The sequence below is a fragment of the Medicago sativa genome, chromosome 1 (assembly GCF_051527215.1).
Source record: "Medicago sativa cultivar Bolivia chromosome 1, Bolivia_mono, whole genome shotgun sequence".
In the NCBI taxonomy this organism is placed as follows: domain Eukaryota; kingdom Viridiplantae; phylum Streptophyta; class Magnoliopsida; order Fabales; family Fabaceae; genus Medicago; species Medicago sativa.
Window position 1 is genome coordinate 80,869,173 of NC_140749.1, and position 21,653 is coordinate 80,890,825.

Consider the following 21,653-nt stretch of genomic DNA (forward strand, 5'->3'; position numbering starts at 1 on the left):
AAATACAAAATGACAGAGTCAAGTCTTGATGGTCTGGATTCTGGAAAATCGGCAACAAATATATATATATATATATATATATATTTTAAGCTAAAGATAAAATAAAATAAATAAAAACAAACAGGTACAGAGACTGGGGGGCATTGGACCTGACCCAGGAAAACCCAAAACGGGGATACATCGTGAAAAAACTGCCCAAGTGGTACAACTCTAATCTATCCTAACAAAAATACACTAATATATATACACACACATAAACTTAATACTATAGTAGAAGTATACTAAAAACTTTGGTGTTTTTTATGCATTTGTTTTTATCTATTCTAATTAAATATTTTCTCTCGTCTAAGAAAAATACGGACGAATAATTCATCATAGTTTTTCTCCGTGATTTTTTTCTTCTTCTTCTAGAAAATCACACATAGTAGGAGTACTATTTTTTATGCTGAAAATTTCAATTTTCCAGGCTATAGATTTTGACCATTCCATGCCATTTTTGAGATGCCAGCGTGGTACATTGACCAAGAATATATTGGTTTTCATAATTTTTGAAAATACTATGAAGCAGGACAAATAGTTTACATTGTTCAAGGAAAAAACTTTGCAGGAGACTTCATTATTATAAGCGATAAAAAAAAAAAAAAAAAAAATAAGCGATAAAAACATTTCTATGCCCTAGCTTGGGTTTTCTATTAATTTTCCGAATTTCATCATCGAAATATCATTTTTGTTTGTGAAATAGTATCATTTTATCATGTTTTATAAAAGGAAAAAAAATTGAGAAAATGTTTTAGAAAATTATTGAATTGCATATAATCTTCGGATCCAAGTAAACTACCTAATATAAAGAATATGTTTGCTTTTTTATTAAAAAAAAAATAAAGAAATTCAAAAATTTTAATTAGACACATATGTGAAACTAGTAGCATATTTAAATTAAGAAAATTCAAACACCGGGTATTAATATTATTCAACGCGCGTATATTTTTTATTCGGTAGTATAAGATTTATATAGTTAAAATATAAAAAGGTATGTAATTTGGTGTTTAACTTCAACCCTATATGTTATTGTCTTTGCAACTATTAATTGAACTCGTAAAAATATTCATTAACATTTTTTAACATTATAATTGCTTTTTCCTTAAAAAAAAACATTATAATTGCTTTTACGTTCAAATTATTTAAATAATTGAATGATAATAATAGTATTCGAAATAGTCTGATAAACTATTCAACGAAAAGAAGTGGACTTTCTCCTAATTTGTTTTTGACCTAACTATTTGAATAGGTATCATTTTTCTTTCTTATACAGAACTTGATTTGGTTACTGTTGGAAATCTACAACTAATTGGACTTTGGACTTTGGTGTTTTTTATACATTTGTTTTTATATATTCTAATTAAACATTTTGCTCATCTAAATACTTTATTTTAAGAAAAAATATTAATGAATACTTTCGAGACACTTTTTAAGAATTTTAAATAGTGAATTTTATAAAAATTTGTGTATAAAATGCATTGAAACACATCCTAGTTGTTTTGTCCGGTGTTGTTTTGTTATAGTACTTACCTTTTAACAATCAAACGCATCCTAAAAACGATAAAGACATCAAAGGTTAAAGTCACCCTAGTAAATTCTATATATGTATTTATTTAACCAATTATTGTAAAATTAGCACTTCTTATTGAATTTATTTATTTTATGTCAAAAATTAAGATAAGATGATTTATGTTTAGATATAGGTACATGAAATGAAAGTGAAGTGAACAATTAATCTAAGTTTAAAGTATTTTGTAAATACAACTCATAATAAAAAAAGTTGCAAAAACATTTGAGAAGTTTAAAATGTGTTCGAAATTTCAATGTTTTGCTTCTCAGCATTATTTATTTGTGTGATTTTGTCGCTTGGTTCTTCTGAAGAAGTAACAAATAAAGAATTTGAGTTTAAAATCATGTTTAGAGGTTAAAATAATAAATTCTTATTTTTAAGTTAAATTGTTCCTAGAGATAAACCTATTTTAATCGAAAATTCTAAAAACCAATTTTGAAGTCACTTTTGAGTCACTTAAAAGTAAATCTAAATTTAGTGAAAAAAAGAAAATGTGAATCCAAACAAGCACTAAAAATCATACTTTACCATTGAATGAATCAAGTCGGTTTTATAAATTAAAAGCAACAAAGTAGTAATTTGATTAACGGAAAGTAAAAATAAAAACCCAATGCATGTGATGAGATCTACTGGCAGGCACTAATGTCAACAGGGTTGACATGGGTACCACTTGTTGTGATGATGTGCACGTGTGTGGCATACTTATCATCATCTCATGTGAATGTTAAAATAAACATTTCATTTTCTTGATTTAATCATTAAGGAAAATCCAACCATTTTGACTCATGCCATATACAATAATAATCCACCATGATGCACTAGAGGGCCATGCCAGTTCATGGAACCAAGTCATATAGACATCCAATAACAATGCCTAACTCTTTTATAATTAATTAATTTTATATCATTAGGGCTTGTAAAGAGAGATTATGGTTTATACAAAAAGAGTGATTATGGCATGTTGCCACTTCATCCACTGTTCCACTAAACAACTTGATCAATATTCCATTTAAGCACTAATTAGTGTAAAGGAAGAGAGAGACATGTTAAAAAAATTAAGGACATGTATTACTCATTTACCCTTTCAGAAAAGGGAGAAGGACTTAAAAGGATAATTGACTTTAGACCATAGATTGCAATAATTGAAGAGCATTTTTCATCGATCAGGTTTGATTCTGCCCAGCCTAAAAAGTAATATTACGACATTACATTAGATTTGAGAGCTTATATTGAGTTGGCTTAAGCTTATTTGATTGAGGGTAATGGTACCATAGTACTATTATTTTCGTAAAGAAGCCACACACATTAAAATATGTGCCTAAAGTATATACTCAGTGTTCTGTACAATACCCAAATAAAAAAAACAAGGTCACTCGTTCCTATTCCCGTTGAATATGTATGCTTCACATCTATTTTTTTTTTTAATGATTTGATGGTATAAAGTAAAATTTTAAAAGAAAACATTTCTGTAACTTCCCCTAAAAAAAATAAGAGTGTTGTTGTCCTTAGGACACTAGTTAAGGATTTAAATATAGAAATAATTTACAAGTTTTATGTAGATAAAGTTGCTTTTTAAACTTTCAATGTGTTGAATACATCATTCCCAAGATAAAATTTTCTTTTTAAACTTCTTAATAAGTGCCCCAAGAGCACTTGTTAACATTTCCCAAAAAATAATTATGTAGCATACAAAAATTAATCAATTGAATATAATTAAGAAAAATGTTTCATAGACATTGATACACCATATTCACTTATTGAGAGAGAAAGAAATAAAAAATGTGATATGTTGATGCTATGATGAGAAAAGAGAGATATAGAAGAAAAAGAAAATGTTGAATTAGTGTTTGAAAATAAGGATGTTCAAAATTCAAATATCATAGTTGGAGAATTAATTCAATAAAACTAATGTTAAACTTTTAAATTCGTCAATAAAAAAAGTTAAACTTTTAAAATTCAATGATTTTTTTTATCAGGATTCTCATTATTTTTTTTAAAGTATCTAGAAATAAAACTCACATAAGCTAAGTATATTGAGAAATGAGATATTGCAAGTTCAAACTAACAGACTTATTCGCTTAATTAACTTATCAAATATATATATGTATATATATATATATATATATATATATATATATATATATATATATATATATATATATATGAAGTGTTTTATCATATGAGTTATACTTACGAAAATCTCACATTTTCTTGTGTTTTATAAACATTCGTTTACATGCATTAAGCAATGTGGGATTTAATTGAAAAAATAGAGTTAGAGTCTCGACATTGAGCAAACAAATGTTCTTGGCACTAATCTGGTAGCCCTTTGGTGCACCAAAGGATTTCTCGAAACTTTTTATTTTTGATGAAAAGCATAAGAAATTGATTGATTTGAAAAACGAACAATTTATCTGTAGAACTTGGTTCATGGTTTATTGATAACATGTTCCCACGGGTGTCGGTCTCAATGTAAAACCATCATGCACATGCTTCAAGATTGCGAGGATGTTAAACAATATTGAATCGATTCATCATTGAAGACAACTAGGTTAAATTCATTAGCTTCAGCTTACATGCATGACTTGAATGGAACATGACAACAAAGAACAATGGAACTAGCAACGTCAATTCTTCTACTTTCTTTTGGTGTGTCAATTTAGACTCTTTGTAAAGGCAGGAATAACTAACTTAGCCCCCTCCACAGAGAGAATGAACTTGCTAACTAAATTACGTTCAAGGTGGTTAACATGGCTCATAAGATCGGAAAGAAGATATATTTACACCTCAAGATGAGATTATACGTAGACACAATACTCAAGGATAAAAACCTCCTCCTTACGTTGTCAAAATTAACATTGATGGCTCTTACATTCATGGAAGTCAGCTTGTGCCTCAATAGAGGTCATCATGGTCATTTTATAAATGACTCTTTTTATGTAGTTTTGGAGTAGAAAATGTCCCTTTTCCAAGTTATGGATGACTCTTTTTATGTTTAAATGGGTAGAGAAATAAAGTTGACTTATGCCATCCTAGAAGTTGATTTAACAAATGTCCTCAATATGATTCATAATCGATCTTCAACCTCTCATTTATGATGTCCTCACTCATATTCATCTTTCAAGTTGAACTATTTAATTTAAACACATTCACTATGAAGCAAACTCTTGTGTTGAGGCCCTAACACTTAAAGGCCATGATGTTGGTTTCCCGTTTGTTATGATATAACTTATTTATGCTAGTAGTAGTATTCTTGTTGATAAGAGTTTAAAAGGATCATGTTTCTCTATTTTCACGCCTAATTGTTTCTTTTTATTTCCTTTTTATATTAAAAAAAATACAATATTAAATGTATCATATTTTTAAGCCGTTGAAAAATAGTTTTTATGTTTTCATTCGTCGAAAAATAGTTTTTTAACTTTATCATAAAATTTGTGATTAAAATTTCAATTTTAAAGAATTAAATAAATAATTTCCTAGATAAATGGTCTGAAAAATCATGATGCAGAGAAATGTCATGAAATAAAATCCTACACTCCCCTAACATCTCCTCCTCCCACGCCCACAACCTACGCTGCCACTGCCAACTTACCCGTCATCCTCCCAAACCCAAATCACACATCACTGCCACCGTAATCGACTTATTCTCCGTCAAATCAAACAGACGCCTAAACTTCCTCCCAATACTCTCCTCGAACCACCCTCCCAATACTCTTCGAGTAACAATTTTATTTGAAAAAAATTGATTATGATAAATAAACCCAAATATTTTAAAAATATTTAAAACTAATTTCTGATTTTTTTTGTTGACTAAAAAAATTAATTTCTGAATTAATAAATATCAGATTTTTTTTGTCCAAGAATATCAGATGTTTTTTATAAACCGTACCAAATAGATCCATAACAAATAGTCAAAAAATTGCGATGCCTAATAAGTCGTGGTGGCCTTACATTAAAATTGCTGCTACCTACTATTTTTATATCAGGTTTCATGTAATAACCGGAATAAACTATTAGTATTAATTCATGGTGATATTGACTTTGCACAGAAAATGGAGACGCTAGAAACAAATTCAAGTTGGTGCAAACGAGACACCATTATATCTAGGATAAATTACATCAGAAGACTTTTAAGTTTGAGGTTTGTAATAAATTGATCTTTTAAATTATTTTATTTTGTTCTCACATAAGTTATTTAAGTTTGTGGTTTGTACCAGATTTGTTTTAAGTTATTTTGGTCACACACAAGTCCTTTTAAGTTTGTAAACGTTTTCAATTTAGTTCTTATATTAACCAAACATATGATGTGGCTGAATCACTAAATCGAAAACATTTACAAACTTAAAGGACTTATGTGTGACCAAAATAACTTAAAACCAAATAAACCTCAAAATTAAAGGACTTATGTGCAACCAAAATAACTTAAATTACTAATCTACTACAAACCTCAAACTTAAAGGACTCCGGGTGTAATTAAGCCTTACATCTGCACCCTCTATATCATATTAAATGTCACTTTATATTTACAAATTTTCAAAAATCATAAAATGATACTCCCTCCGGTCCTATTTACAAGATAAAGTTGACTTTTTAGATACATTGAATAATGTATGTATCTAGTCAAGAACCTAAACCAAATACATAAATTATTTAATGTATCTAAAAAGTAAATTGTCTCTTGTAAATAAGACCGGAGAGAGTATTTACTTCTCATAGCAAATTTGTGAGTGATGCATAACAATAATCTGAATCAAAAAAATACATGATGATATGATATGATACAAAAAAAAGGAGAATAATAATAAAGGAAATGCAGACACGATGATATGATACAAGTAAAGAGGATAATAAAGCATCCAACTTTTTCGCCCATTCAACCCAAACGTGCTTTTTTTATTAATTTATTTTTCAATTCAAAATCATTTTCCACACTAACTTTTACCCTCTCCTCTTAAAAAAGGACCCCCCCTAAAATAACAGGTCAAAATCCTCACTCAACACACAACACAACATCCTTAACCATTGTCCAAGTCCATGGCCGCCAAACAACATTGTCAACAAAAACAACATCAATAGCAACAACAACATAGTATAAAACAATTAATGAGTATTAGTACTAATACTTCTTCATTTTCATTTTCATTTTCATAAGCTGAAGAAAGAAAGAGAGAAAAAAAAACAATCTCTCTACCTCGATTTTCGTGCTTTGTTACTACTTTTCATAAAACCCCATTTCTTCTCTCTCTATTATTCCAACTTCTCTTTGCAAAGCTCGAAGCTTTTTACCATTTGAGATCTGGGTTTTCTTCAACAACCATTGTTAACAAGCTTTTGCTTTCTGGGTCGTTGAGATCTTTGTACAACAACAATGGGAAGTAAATGGAAGAAAGCAAAGGTTGCTCTTGGTCTTAATCTTTGCATGTTTGTTCCTAGAACGTTAGATGATGATTTTCCACCTTCTACGGTGGTTTCTGAGAGATTATCTGATGCTGCTCTTCTCTCACCGGTGAACTGGGACAAGGGTTCTTCTCAACCAACCACTCCAGTGTCTTCTTTTCATGGTTTGAAACTTTCCAAAAGTAGCAGTAAATCTTCCAAGGTTTGTGTTCTGTCTCTAAATATGTTTGCTTTGTTTGTTATCTAGTAGAATCTTCATGTTGTATGAATGTTCAAAATGGTAAACATTACTGTGGTTTTTGGTTAAATTTTTTAACCATAATAGAAATTTTTTAGTTAGTTAGAATATTTATTTATTTTTTTGCTAAAAATGTGCAATTTGTTTCCTGATTTATAATTAATGTTTGAGTTAGTTGTTAAATTATTTGAATAGTTTGGGAGGAAGTTTAGTCATATTTGAATAGTTTGGGAGGAAGTTTAGTCATATGAAATGAGTTTGAATATTCAAGGACTCAATTGTACTACTATAAGAAAAGAATTAATGTTTGATGGTCTAAAATATAAACAATTTTTAACAAATAATATTCCTAAATACTCCTTCAATTAATTAACTTAGATTTTAATTTTCAATGACATTTTTATTGCCTTGAATCAACAATTTCTCATAAAGGACGGTCTGTGCCTGTGGAATACAGTTACTTTGTTTTTTTTTTTTTTATTACATTGAGAAAATTAAATTACATTAACTTATATATTTTTTAATTAGTGTGTACTAGATGAGTCATATTCAAATCGGAAGTGGGGTTGTTTTCATGGACAAAATAACACTGTTTTACCAGTTTAATTTCATCTAATGATTTTGTTTCCTTTGTCTCTTTCGATTGTGTTACAACTAGGTAGTTGATAGAGTTATGTTTTTATTGACTTTTTACAATTTTGATTTTGATGTTTTGTGCCATCAATTGTGAATTTAATATGCCTAAGTTGGTATTATTGTTTCCTTCTTGCTTTATTGCCACATCTTCTGGATAAGATTTTTGTTTCCTCCTTATTTTCCTTTCTATATGTTGATCAATGTTTTTATTTGTTTATTTATTTTGGGTCATGTTAACCAGTGCCCACTGGTTAAGGAAACTAAAAAAAGAAAATTTTAAAATGAAAGTAACACTTTTTATGTTTTTAAAGAGTTGACAGCACAATTTCCAATGTAATATTTACTATATTTGACTCCTTAACCACTGCCCCCAGTGGGCACTGGTTAACATTACCCATTTATTTTATATAAGCAATCATGAGATCAGTATGATACATTAGTTGGCATGTTTATTTAGTCAAGTCGTATTAACAGTTTTTGAGGACTAGGATAGAACTGATTTGTTGAATATTCAAATTATTTGACTAGACTAGAGGATTAGATTTTTTTTTTTCCATCATGCTAATCTCACCATGTGGAAAAAAAAAAAGCTTATTGTTTATTGGAGATCTTAATAATTGATAGTTAAGTGCTTGAGCCTTCAGTTGGCAAAATGGCAAAATTGAAAAGTAGTACTCCCTCCGGTCACTATTATAAGCAAATTTTGACTTTTTAGGTTCATTCAATAAATGATGTATATGGTCTACAATATAGACCACATACATCTTTTATTGAATGAATCTAAAAAGTAGAAATTTGCTTATAATAGTGACCGGAGGGAGTATTATAAATACCAAAATTGATAGTTAAGTACTTAAGCCTTCACTGGATATTTTAAAGCAACTTGTTATTTGCCTTGTTAGAACTTAGAATAGCTTGGTTGGTTTATCAGTATTGATGAATTATTTCTTGATAATAAATATTATAAATGAATTACTCTTGCATGTTTAAAACTTGTGTTTGTTTACCAAATGTTGTATGTTTGAGAATTTTCTTTCTTTGTATGAAGCAGAACAACTGTAAAATAATTTGCACTAAAGTATACATGGTCTAACAAGCTTCTGATGTTCAACTTTTCAGCAAACTTGCGCAATATGCTTAACCAAAATGAAGCAAGGATCCGGCCAAGCTATATTCACCGCAGAATGTTCACATTCCTTCCATTTCCATTGCATTGCTTCAAATGTGAAACATGGGAACCAAGTATGTCCAGTGTGCCGAGCAAAGTGGAAGGAAATACCTTTGTCGGGTTCCAGCTTAGCTCCTATCCAAGGCAGAGTAACACCAAGTCCAATAAATTGGCCACAAAATGACGCTTTGATGGCTGTGGTCCACCGCCTACCTCTCCCTCATCCTCGCCGAGATTTGAACAGGCGGCATATTGTGCCACTTTATCAGGCTTCTGAACCAGGCATATTTAATGATGATGAATCCTTAAATCACCAACATGCGATTTCTGAGAGAGGTACTTGCACTAAGAGTGCCGAAGATACCGATGCTGTTCGAGCAATGGAGATTAAAACGTACCCTGAAGTGTCTTCTGCTCCAAGGTCCAATACTTATTCTAACTTCACAGTTTTGGTTCATCTCAAAGCTACCGCTGCAGCTGCTTCTGCTGCCAAAAAACAAAACCTTGCCAGAAATCAGGCTAGCTTTACACAGATTTCATCAACTCCACGTGCCCCGGTTGACTTGGTCACTGTGCTTGATGTCAGTGGTAGCATGGCGGGAACTAAGCTTGCACTACTAAAAAGGGCGATGGGATTTGTTATCCAGAACCTAGGCACTAATGACCGGCTTTCTGTTATTGCTTTCTCTTCCACAGCACGCCGTCTCTTTCCGCTGTGTAAGATGACTGATTCTGGGCGGCAGCAGGCATTGCAAGCTGTTAATTCTTTGGTTGCAAATGGTGGTACCAATATTGCCGAAGGGCTGAGAAAAGGTGCTAAGATAATGGAAGACCGAAAAGAAAAGAATCCAGTTGCGAGTATTATTCTACTGTCAGATGGACAGGATAATTACACTGTTGGGGGCACTGGAAATGACCAACCTCAACCAAATTATCATTTGCTTTTGCCTACTTCCATCAGTGGTCGCGATAATTCAGGATTTCAAATTCCTGTGCATGCTTTTGGATTTGGTGCAGACCATGATGCTTCATCAATGCACTCAATTTCAGAGATCTCCGGCGGCACGTTTTCGTTCATTGAAACTGAAGCTGTGTTGCAGGATGCATTTGCACAATGCATCGGAGGACTACTAAGTGTTGTTATTCAAGAGTTGCAAGTGGCAATCGAGTGTATACAACCTGATCTCGGTCTTGTTTCACTTAAAGCAGGAAGTTACCCGAGTCGTTTGATGGCTGATAGACGCAAAGGAGTGATCGACGTTGGGGACTTGTATGCTGATGAAGAGAGGGATTTTCTAGTTTCGGTTAATGTTCCAGCTACGTCCGTCAATGAAACATCATTGATAAAGGTCAAATGTGTTTACAAAGATCCCTTGACTCAAGAGACATCAACATTGGAAAGTGAGGAAGTAAAGGTTGAGAGGCCCGAAATAGCAAGGCAGGTTGTAATGTCTCTTGAAGTGGACAGACAACGCAACAGGCTCCAAGCTGCCGAGGCAATGGCACATGCACGGACCGCAGCTGAAAAGGGAGACCTCGCTGGAGCAGTATTCATTCTCGAAAACTGTCGGAAGATGCTTTCGGAGACCGTATCAGCTAAATCTCACGACCGCCTTTGTGTTGCATTGGATGCTGAACTCAAGGAAATGCAAGAACGGATGGCGAGTAGGCATGTGTATGAAGCATCTGGGAGAGCATATATACTCTCCGGTTTGAGTTCACACTCGTGGCAAAGAGCAACTGCAAGAGGCGATTCCACCGATAGTTCAAGTCTTGTTCAAGCGTATCAGACACCATCGATGGTTGAGATGCTTACTCGATCTCAAGCCATGTTACTAGGTAGTCCATCGGGTCAGAGGCTTCTTCAGCCACTTTTGTCATACAGATCACAACCAAGCCCAAGGTAATCCATCAGGGATTCTGTGAAAATCATCTTCAAATTAACCTTTGCAGTGATTTTCTCTTTTTTGCTTATAATTACCCGGAGAAAGGCGGTAAACGGACGGGGGGATAAACAAAGATTACTTTGAGCTGTGATTTTGTTTAATATTATGTATAAATGAATAAAAGGTGAGGAAATGGTGGAGGGGGTTACAATCAATGGAGAAAAGGGGAGTAGATAGGAATTTACTACATTATGTTTCTTCTATTTTGGGGGGTTTAAGGTTTTTCTTTTGTCTTCACTTCTCTTTCCACTGATTATGTTGTTTTTTTGGGAGGTGGTGTACATAAAGAAGAATGCTTCTTTTTTTGTTATTAATTCTGGGACACCTGGGGTATAAAGTTTGTAATTGTGCAAATGGTTGGGATGATCTCTTCAGTATAATATATGTTTTCAATTCTTTAACAAGTTGTTTGTTATTCAGTATTTTGTGTTTTGATTCAGCAAATGCTTGTGAAAGGTTTTCCACCAATCTCTCTCTGGTATGCCAGAGGAATGGTATTAAGCAGTTGTTAGATGAATGATCATACATGTGTATTGAACAGTCCAAATGTGTTTTTGATCCATCACAACTTCTAATAACTGTTGATAGATTTTAAAATAATTACCCTTATTTTTATAGTAATAATAGTTTCAAAATTGAAAATTGCTGTATACACATGTGATAAGGCTGAAACACACCAGAAAGGGACGTAAATGCCCATCGGCGGTTAACTGTCGCCGGTTAAAATCCATCGGCAGTTAACTGCCGATGAAGTTATATTGGTAAATTACTGGTGTTTTTCAGCCAAACACCATGTGTGAACAGCATTCTTCTTCAAAATTCATGCAGCCAACTGTTAAAAGTTTTTACAGCTCTACTACACGATGTGAAACTTATATTTGTGGACAAGCAAGCCTCACTTTCCCACCCCCTAAATATACAACACAACTCACCTAAACTATGATTGATACACTTGAAATGTTCAAAAATATGAAGCCACATTGTTAGAGTTGACACTGAGAGGCTACTACTGTGCTCTACAAATGGTAGAAGGAAGATTACCACGCTTAAATAAACTGTTAATTATTGATTTTATTTAAAACAGTTAAAATTACAGTAACATAGATCATAGTTTTGACTTCATAAAATTAAGAAAGAATAAAGAAAAACTTTATTTTACACTGAGATGCATATTTCTATGTTTACCCTCATTGATCCTAAGAACTTTTTTTTGTTTTTGTTTTCTGAACACAGCACTCGAGGTTGTTTATAGCTTCATAGGTTGTTTGTTGTTAGGGAAATTATGCAAGTCACGTGTGACTGATATCATGCAAGTCACACGTGAACAAAGTCACAGATGACCAAATCCAGGGAGCCCCTGTGTTGGTGTGGTCCATTCTGTTCTACTCAATCATGTCATTTTTGGGTTGTTCTTTTGCACCATGCTAAACGATTGCAATTTTGTCTAATCTTATATGTAATGTATATGAATTGATCATCACTTGAAGTGATTCACTTCACCACACAAGGTTGTTTTCCTCTGATGTTCATTTACATTTAGTGTACTTATAATTTGCAACAAGACACCATTAGGCAAAACCAAAGTTGAATTGTAAATTACTCGCTAGTAAAATCAAGAGTTTACCAATTTTGTCAGATTGTAAGAGCTTATTTTAATTTGAAAGAGTTCAGAAAATTTGTTTCCGAGTTTCCTTGCAGAGTTTGACAAAGATGCTCACATCTTTAATACGCCAATTTATATGTTATCACCACTGTCCTACTCACTTACACACACAACCTTCACCAAAACCACTGTTTCTGCTATCATTTGGAATAATGCTGCAAGAAATGTTTCTTGACACAACACTGAAATGAGCCATGCGTGTAGTTGTGACAGCAAAAGTGGCTTCATTAGCATTACGCTATTGTTATTGTTATGACAGTCAATATGAATCACTGCAAGAAGGGTAAAAGACAAACCAAAAACATGACAAGAAAGTGAAGAAACACTTACTATTTTATTCACCATTATTAAAGTAGAACCAAATATGTACCTTCTACTGTTCACCTTACAGTACTTAAAAATCCTTGATACCCAAAATTTCTACAGACATGGAGACAATTTATCCCAACTACCTCTCCCATAACGACAGTGAGATATTCAAAAGTCAAAACACTAAAGAAGCACAACGATAAATTCATCTGCAAGATGAACTGGCTCATAACTCCTTCAAATTTGAATTTAGCTTGGTATGTGAGAAATTCTGACAAGTTTTTTCTAAGTCTAGACTCGCCTGTCTTCATTTGGTTTTGGAATTTTCTTGAACTCGTAGTCATTAATGTCCACTTTTTGTTGCAAAGCCTATCCAACAACAAATAAAAATTAAATTATGGATCATCATGATTACATTAAATTGCTAATGACAGGGAAAACAAACCTTTAGCTCATCGTCCAATGAAATCTTCTTTGGCTTGTATGCATTTACTGGTCCTGTTCTAGACAGTGCTTTTCTTGCTTCAATTATTTCCCATTCCTTATCATCTTTTACCCTTGAAATGTCCTTGCTGGGAAGACACAGATGCATTGCACATCAGAAGAAGGACGGGGTAAAACAAGATAAAAATAAAGGATTTGGTTAAACATAAAAGTTACTTCATATATCCCTATACACAAGCAAAGTCAAACTATGTCCTGCTCCTATTGCAGTCATATAATCTTAGATCGACTATATAGTACATGTTTGAATTAGAGGTACGTTATGCAAAATAACAGTGGCACCTTGATTTTGTTAAAGTTTCAAAATATAGCTTTACTAAATCACAATGACACACCGTAATTTCATCAAACTCACTGTCAATCCAAAGATACAACATATACAACTTGGTAGTCAATACCAAACAGAGCTTGTAGTAAAATAGACTTGCATGTTCAAGAAAAATATAAAACAACTCCCTGCTGTTCAGGCTAAGCTTTGTCCCTCTTATTTTCATTTATTCCGTCTGTTATCCCTCCCTCTCCCCATTGTTCAATTCACAAACCAACTTCGAAACATTAACAATACAAGGATTTTAAGCACGTTTAGAAAATCTTTTTTTCTGCAGTTGTAACATGTGGTGAACACGCAGCTACGCCTTCGAGATGTGGGGTACTAAACGGGGAATGAATTTCAACTGTGATTCTGAACATGCTATAAGTTGCTTTAAAGATAACTGTATATCTAATCATTCGTTAACTCAGTTTGTTTGTTCTTTTTCTCCCCCTGTATTGTATCATATCATATGTAACTTGTTTTTGATTCACAAACATATTCAGATTCCTACCGAATAACATAAGCCTTAAAACTTGTGATTAGCAAAATTAAGTGGCAAAGCAAGTGTCAATGTTGATTAGTTATGCATATATCGTTTAGCCAGACTCCTACCATATAACATTTTTGACAATAACCTACCATATAACATGATCATTTGTTAGGCAAGTACAATTAATCTAAACTGCTTATTAATTCATTAATGATTGATATTAATCTCTTTACTTTACCCTCTAAATTGAGTAGCTCACTTTCGAGGGGTTGGACCCTTAATTATCAAACATAGTTCGAATCTTCTATCATATTAACATAAGCATCAAAACTAGTAATCAACAAAATGAAAGTAGCAACTCGGTGATTTTTTTTTAAGCAAATGGGGTGCAGACGGGAAACCCTCTGCAACACCTAACCCAGTGAAATCACATGATCAGTCCAAACGGTAGACATTTGACATACAATAAAAGTGTTCTAAAATAAACCGAAAGTCCAAAACCACAGGCACTATCCAGCAATTCAATGATAAAATACAATAACCGATGAAAAGGCGTAAATTGACTAACTAACTAACTAACTAACCTGCCTTGCAAAAGATGGCCAAGACCAAGAGCACCAAAAACAGTAAGAGAGATCATAGGAAGACCATATCTAAGAAAAGGGCCTTTTCTGCCCCATCTTTTGAAAGTGGAAGCTGTTTTTTCAACTGTAGAACTTTCTTTTCCAGCCTGACTCTGAATTGTAGTCATTGATTGATCACACAAAAGTGGCTTCTTTCAACTACAGAATTGGGGAAAAAGCATGAAATTCATTAAAACACTATCACCATTTCATACACGCATTTTATCAAACATGTAACGTGCAAAACACACAAATAGAGTAAAATAGAGGTTATACAAATTAAACAGAACAAAGCTGAATCACACAGTAAACAAAATCAAAATTGATAGATTTTCCATACAAAAACTTGTTTTGCAAAAACAAAAAGAAAGAAAGAAAGAAACTCACAGCAACCAACAAACAAACGCAGAGAGAGAGAGAGAGAGAGAGAGAGAGAGAGCGGTGGTGGATGAGAGAAGGACGATGGAGGAATGCCTCAAATGATCCACCATGGATCAATAATTCAACTTCCATTTACAGCCATTGATATATTGATATAATATTAATTTATTCAACGCTTCAGATTGAGCTGCTTATTGAAGTTTTTCTTTTTTTTATATTATCTTATCTTCTTATGGGCGTGAATGACCCGTGTTAAGTACGAGTTAGTTTTTCGCTAAAAAATTATAAATGTTTAAAATATAATGAATAAATTAATACCATTCCTCTCACATTTATAAGCAATTTTTATTTTTTAATTAATTAAATAATTGATGTATCAGAAATATAATATAGTCTAGATACGTCACTTATTTAATGAATCTGAAAAAGTGAAAGTTGTTTATAAATGTGGTTAGAAGGAGTATATTGTAGTTTCCTATATTGTGACGAACAAAATTTTATAAATCGACTATTAGTGTCACTTTAAATAATCACGAGTTCTCTCTTCCCCAATTTAATAAAAAATATAACACAAGGATCTTGAAAATATATTTAAAAAAATATCATTCTCGTGTTTAATCTTATTATTATTATATTTTTATTCGGATACTAACTTAAAGGGTAGCACTCAGGTGACATTATGGTTGGTGATATTGGTGATATTGACCAACCACAATGTCACAAGTGACTTTCTTCTTTCTCTTTTATAAGGTTTTTTGTTTTTTTGTACATTTGTCATCCAAGTGCTATCCATATTCTTGTGAACTCTGTTGGTTGAACTTTAGTTATTTGTATTATTTCAACTAATATGAAGCTCTATGTTATGTATTTATATATGGAATTTGTGACAAGGACTTAAGAATTTGGATGTTTTTGTAGTTACAATGCCAAGTTAGGAAGATAATTGTTCCCTGCTTATTCACAATTATGAAGTATTGTGAGAAAATATTTTCATGATACATAGCATCTCTATGTCCATTTTAAGTTTTTAGTTGGTTGTGTATCATTTAGAGTAGAAATATGTTAAGTTTGCTTAAAATTGATGTAGCATGATAAAACTTACCAAAAGTGGGTTATGCCAAATTGATGGGGCATATTTAGAGGCAAAACTGGTTTTAGTTTCATATTGTACAATTTGATGGGGCATTTTACTATGGCCTTAAAAAAAGATATAGAATGATATGTTGCATTTAAACATTGGATAAAAATTAAAAGCATTAAGCCAAACTTGATTGTAAACATATGAAAATTTGTTTGACAAGTTGTAAATATTAGAGGATGTAACATCTTAACACTTGACGCAAGAAATCCTTTCACCAAACAAAAACTTGAACATCATCACAATTCTAACAAACAATCCAAGTAGCATAAAGGAAGCAACTATTAATTATTTAGTTACATTATTACTTCGAGAAAATAGGCAAATGAAACTTAGAATTTTAAAGAAAAAAAAGCATTTCAATAACTCCAACTTCATCATGTCTCTGATCAGTTAACTGCCACAACATTTTCTTCCAACTCAGTTACTGCAGCTGGTGCTATTTTGGACTTCCTGCATGGCTTTGAAGCCTTAGGATTAGATGGCTTAGGAATTAACCTGCATCCTAATTTCTTCAAGAGCATGTTCCAACTTCCCTTAGACTTCATCATTTTCTCCAAATCTTGTTTCATGCTCAGACACTCTTTCTCAAGCTCAGAAACTCTATCTTTCATGTGATCAAAAGCTACAACAGGGTTGTTATGTGTTGTGTTTCCATCATTTCTTAGCAGAGCAAGGTTTCCACTCAAGGTTGTTGAGTTTTCAAGAGTGTCAGAAGCAAAGAACCAACCAGCAACAGATGTGCGTAGCTTGAGTTGTTCGAAGAACAAAACTTGGACAACAACACGAAGTGGCAGCCTTTCGTTTTGAGCAGCGTGTGTGCTTGCTTCCAATGAGAGTTTCTGGCAATTCATCAGCCTGCAAATTTGTTCCTTCTCAGATTCTGTCATCCATGCATGGCTCTGAAATTCATAATTTTCCATTAGTGTCTAAAGATATCAACTTCTAAAGTGGTTTTTTGTCAACAAAAAAAAAAAAACTTCTAGAGAGGTTTATATAAAATTACCTATGAAACATGTGTACTAAATAAAAGAGCAAATATCTTTAACTTTTACGAGACAAATATTAATTTGATCCTCTATTGTTGGTTTTATAGTTCAGTCGGTTGTAAACCGTTAGATTTAGAGCACCAACCATAGACTCTTAAATTGAGAGTTCTCTTAATCTAATGGTTTATGACGGACTGCACCATAAAACTGACAGAGGTGTAGAGATCTTATTTGCAACATATTTACTATTAAGCATATAGAGAAAGTAAGCAAATGAAGTGTTTATTTGTGTACCTTGAGGTAGATATCAATTGCACGGTAAATACCATCATCCAAGGTCCTAGCACAATCAGGAATAACAGCAGCAAGTGACTGAAATTTTGGAAATTTCAAGTTGACATCAGGTGCTACTTCAGCTAAGTAACTATCCATCAAATCAGCAACTTTTGTCATTGGAATAGCACGTTGACAATTTGCGACAATGCGTCTCTCTTCCTCAACAATATCATTATTAGATGTAGAATCAGCATCATCATCAACAATCATGAAATGATCAAGCATTCTCTGAACACAATCAATATCATGAATTGTCTCCATTGAGTAACCAATGTTAGGAATCAAAAGATCTTCAAGATCAGCTTCATCTAATTGAAAACCAATTCTTTTCTCCAAGCTTGCACAACAAGAAGAGCTTGCATATAAAGCCATAGCTGTTCTTAAACTCTTAAGCAAAAATTTAGTTGGTGTTACACCCTTTTCATTTGGAAGCAACTCAGTTATTTCTTCAATCAAATTCCTTTGATCAGCTTCAGAAAGATTTGATTTTGACGAGTTTCCATTTTGAAAACTTGACAAAGAAGGTATGTGTTTTTTTACGTAGTAAACAAGTGATCCAGAAACTCTCCTTGGTTTCATGTGTCTAGCAATAGCACCTTGCATGAACCTTTTATACAAAGGTAAACTAAGTGAAGAAACATCGTCAAACCACCAATCTTCACCGGTTTCCTTTGATGTTAGGCTCATGGATATTCCATTCCACATTTCTGAATTATCTGGACTTTGAACAGAACTTGGACCGGAGAGAGGTAAGATAGCCAAAGTTGGATCTGCAGCTTTCAAAACCAAAGAATGTATGCATCTTGAAGTTATGTGAAGCTCTTCAGCTAAAGGTAAAACCTCTTCACATGTTTTGAGTGCCTTGAGTGTGTCTGTCCAGTGACCAAATATGTGGTTAAGGAAATTTTCAGTTTGTATGATTAGGTTTCCTTCTCCATAATCTTCACTCATTTGTAGAAACTCGGCTGCACATCTTAGAGGAACTACATTTGATGGAGTTAGTTCCATTTTGACACCATAACAGAACCTAGCAATAAGGAGAAAGGCTTTGGCTCCTCCTGGTAGATCATGTAGTTCCAAAATTGACTTCTCACTGTCACTTGGTATATCTTTCATGAAACGTTCCAGTTCTTTACTTCTTGATATCAGTGGAAACTGGTAATAATGCAACAAGAAATTAAGGGTCTAACAAAAAATGCAACATATATGACAAGTAACAACAACTAACAAGCAAGGACAAAACATATGTATGAGATACTCTTGATATTTTATGTATTAAGCTGAAGTGCAAACACGAAAACCAAGCACTCTCCCATCGACTATGATAGTAATTTGAAAAAATGAAAGTAATTGAATGTAATATTTGTGTTGGCGTCGGACACGAAATACACTTTCGATTTGAAGTGTCGGTGGTACATTTATTAAACGTTACAATCATGAGAAACTTTTTTCTCCATCAAGACGACTTGAAAAATTAATAAGAATTTTTTTTCCCTAGGTGTCAAATATATCTATTTCCTTTTCTATCATTAGGACTTAGGAGCATGTATTGAAATTTGTTTCTCTATTTTCCAAGACTTTAAGAAAATAATTAGTAGCACAATTTTTAATAATAGGAATCATGAAACTAAGAATCTTAAAGTTTAAGAAGATTTGTTGAAGAAGTTCAGAATTATGTTGAGTTTGACGAAATCACATCAACTCTATGATTTTGTTAAAGTGTAACTTTTGTCGATATCTATCACCATGATTTTGCCTAACTCAGTGTCAATCAAAATATGCATTAACGGTCTTGTGTGAGTAATGAAAACATATATACCTTGTGGAGATGGAAGGATGCATCACCAATTTCAATAATAACATCACTTGGAAGTCCAGTAGAGCAGAGCCTAGAGATGGAGATTTAACATACAACAATGTTAATGATCATACAACAAAATGATATTTCACTCATAAAAAATGGTGAATTATGTGTTGAATAGTATAATGTAATGCAATTAAAATAATTCGTAACTTTCAGATTGTGAATTTAATTGACCAACATGCAGAATTAAACATTTTTTTTTCTTTCTTCATGGTAGCAATCTAGCATGGACTAGAATCGAAAGACTCACTTCAATTACAATAATTCGTATAGGTGTATGTTTGAATGAGCAACGAGTTTGACAAAATCACGGTGGCACCGTGATTTTGTTGAAGCTACAATAGCTTTTGCAAAATTACGACTACTTACTATCATTCAATATTTTAACAAAACTAAGCTTTAGAGTATAAAAAAATCACCGTGTTTCATCATATTGGCATTTCAAACATGTAACGAGTTACTGTCAAAAAAAAAAAAAACATGTAACGAGTAAAGGATGAGAAAGGAACATGTTATGACAACTGACAACAACATAGACGTGAAAGAACAAAAATTAATGACATCAATGAATTGTATATGGTGGTTTAATGAAAGAGTAATAGCAAAAGAAAGAACTAACCAACTTTGGCCATAGAGGTAAAATATTTCAGACTTGGATCCAAGTTTCATGCAAGCCATGTTTGTTGATTAAATTAAAACATCAAACGTTAAAGTGTTCCCTTTAAAGTTAAAAAAGAGGGTGATGACTACAATACAACAAAATTGTTAGTTATTGTCTTATGAGATTTTTGTCTCAACTCAGATGCAATAATTTGAGAAGTGTGAAATGTGAATGAAACACGTAAATAGTATCCCGAGTCTAAAGGAGGGGAAATCTAGGAAGAAGAATAGGTTGCAACTCTTACATTACATGTGGCAGTTCTGTTCTTGTAGTGTAGAATGATTCTCTATTCAAATTGTTACCACAATTTATTTATTTCTTTTCACGTTCTTTGATTAATAACTTTTTTAAATAAAATTAAACATTAAACTTAATTACTATGCATTGATGTCGTGGAAACTTGATCTTTTGACAAAATATTGCAATTTTGAAGCAAATACAATGATAAGTGCATGTTTATTACCTAGAAAATAGGCACTAACATGATTAAAATTCCCACTAGCCACTTTGAAGCATTTGAAGAGGCTTCTAGGAGAATACAAAAGACCATCTAAAAATCCACCTAAAATTAAAACGAAAATTACTTATTAAAATAGAGAAAATTAGACTTTTAATGGTTGTTTTATTCAACAATAATCAGCCAACGAAAGCTTCTTGCCATGTGATTGTGAATTTCTTATAGGATTCCTTCCACATGCTCAATAAACTCTTGATCTCATCAGATAGTCACCATTTTCCATAGACATCCAAATTTTCTATTTAATTGAAGAGCCTATTTAGTGTGATGTTTGCGGATGGTCTTACATACGAAATCCTAATTGTTTGCAATGTTTGAATATGTACTAAACTGATGTTTGAGAACAGAGTGATGCTTGACCAAAATATAAATATTGATTGATGTTTGAGATGTGGATTCGAACCCGTAATTTTTCACTTCTCGGTGCTTAATATGTATGAGTTTTGTCGTTTAAAAAAAATTCTACTTCTGGATGTGGTTCATAGTCCAGATTTTTTTTAATTACACCATGTTAGCTCATACCATTGCATATAAAGTCCATAACACATACACGAACATATAAAGTCCAGATTTTTTTTTTTTCAAAAAAAAAAAATCATTGCGGAAAACATAAGAGATAGGCACTTTTCGAGTCTATCAAATGCCTCAAATTATCATCACAAACATTTCCATTTGATCCTTGCTGAGATGCTCCTAAACATGAAAATAAAAACATCAACAAAAGCCATAATCTCAAACATTGAATACCATCTTGGCACCCCAAGAGCAAATGCCAATAAGTTTCTAATCACCTTTAACATTTCAAAAACCTTCTCTTATTCAAAAAATCTTATACTCGTTGACGCCAAAAGGCTTCCTCCCATATTAAGAA

General features: G+C 32.6%; 3 protein-coding genes across 4 annotated transcripts; 1 reads left to right on the forward strand and 2 right to left on the reverse strand.

Annotated features, from left to right (window-relative positions):
- The first annotated feature begins 6,730 nt into the window (after window positions 1–6,730).
- On the forward strand, window positions 6,731–11,398 carry LOC146958016 (E3 ubiquitin-protein ligase WAV3-like). 2 transcript variants are annotated; one of them, XM_085739683.1, is made up of 2 exons: window positions 6,731–8,548; window positions 8,698–11,398. In XM_085739683.1, the coding sequence occupies exon 2, from the start codon at window positions 9,027–9,029 to the stop codon at window positions 10,953–10,955; it is 1,929 nt and encodes a 642-aa protein (XP_085595809.1). In that variant the 5' UTR covers window positions 6,731–8,548; window positions 8,698–9,026; the 3' UTR covers window positions 10,956–11,398. The 2 variants fall into 2 exon arrangements, with proteins under 2 accessions (XP_085595809.1, XP_085595808.1); XM_085739682.1 differs by having other exon boundaries at window positions 6,731–7,208; window positions 9,000–11,398.
- A 1,574-nt stretch (window positions 11,399–12,972) lies between these two features.
- LOC146958017 (cytochrome C oxidase assembly protein) lies at window positions 12,973–15,047 on the reverse strand. Its single transcript, XM_085739684.1, has 3 exons — window positions 14,858–15,047; window positions 13,412–13,538; window positions 12,973–13,335 (listed from the first exon to the last, which is right to left on the reverse strand). Exons 1-3 carry the CDS (start codon window positions 15,022–15,024, stop codon window positions 13,258–13,260), a joined length of 372 nt encoding a protein of 123 aa, XP_085595810.1. The 5' UTR covers window positions 15,025–15,047; the 3' UTR covers window positions 12,973–13,257.
- Window positions 15,048–16,627: 1,580 nt separating this feature from the next.
- On the reverse strand, window positions 16,628–20,391 carry LOC146958018 (BTB/POZ domain-containing protein At5g03250-like). The gene is made up of 4 exons (XM_085739685.1): window positions 20,224–20,391; window positions 19,560–19,629; window positions 17,699–18,895; window positions 16,628–17,317 (listed from the first exon to the last, which is right to left on the reverse strand). The coding sequence occupies exons 1-4, from the start codon at window positions 20,280–20,282 to the stop codon at window positions 16,805–16,807; spliced, it is 1,839 nt and encodes a 612-aa protein (XP_085595811.1). The 5' UTR covers window positions 20,283–20,391; the 3' UTR covers window positions 16,628–16,804.
- Between the last annotated feature and the right edge of the window lie 1,262 nt (window positions 20,392–21,653).

Bases quoted from the DNA above. Each gene is read 5' to 3' on its own strand.
- LOC146958018 (XM_085739685.1), bottom strand. From the start codon at position 20,282: ATGGCTTGCATGAAACTTGGATCCAAGTCTGAAATATTTTACCTCTAT. The intron at 19,630-20,223 runs GTTAGTTCTTTC...CTCCATCTCTAG, and splicing joins TACCTCTATGGCCAAAGTTG to GCTCTGCTCTACTGGACTTC. The intron at 18,896-19,559 runs GTATATATGTTT...CATTATTACCAG, and splicing joins CATCCTTCCATCTCCACAAG to TTTCCACTGATATCAAGAAG.
- LOC146958016 (XM_085739682.1), top strand. From the start codon at position 6,978: ATGGGAAGTAAATGGAAGAAAGCAAAGGTTGCTCTTGGTCTTAATCTT. The intron at 7,209-8,999 runs GTTTGTGTTCTG...TCAACTTTTCAG, and splicing joins GTAGCAGTAAATCTTCCAAG to CAAACTTGCGCAATATGCTT.
- LOC146958017 (XM_085739684.1), bottom strand. From the start codon at position 15,024: ATGACTACAATTCAGAGTCAGGCTGGAAAAGAAAGTTCTACAGTTGAA. The intron at 13,539-14,857 runs GTTAGTTAGTTA...GTGTCTTCCCAG, and splicing joins GGCCATCTTTTGCAAGGCAG to CAAGGACATTTCAAGGGTAA. The intron at 13,336-13,411 runs GTTTGTTTTCCC...GTTGTTGGATAG, and splicing joins CATTGGACGATGAGCTAAAG to GCTTTGCAACAAAAAGTGGA.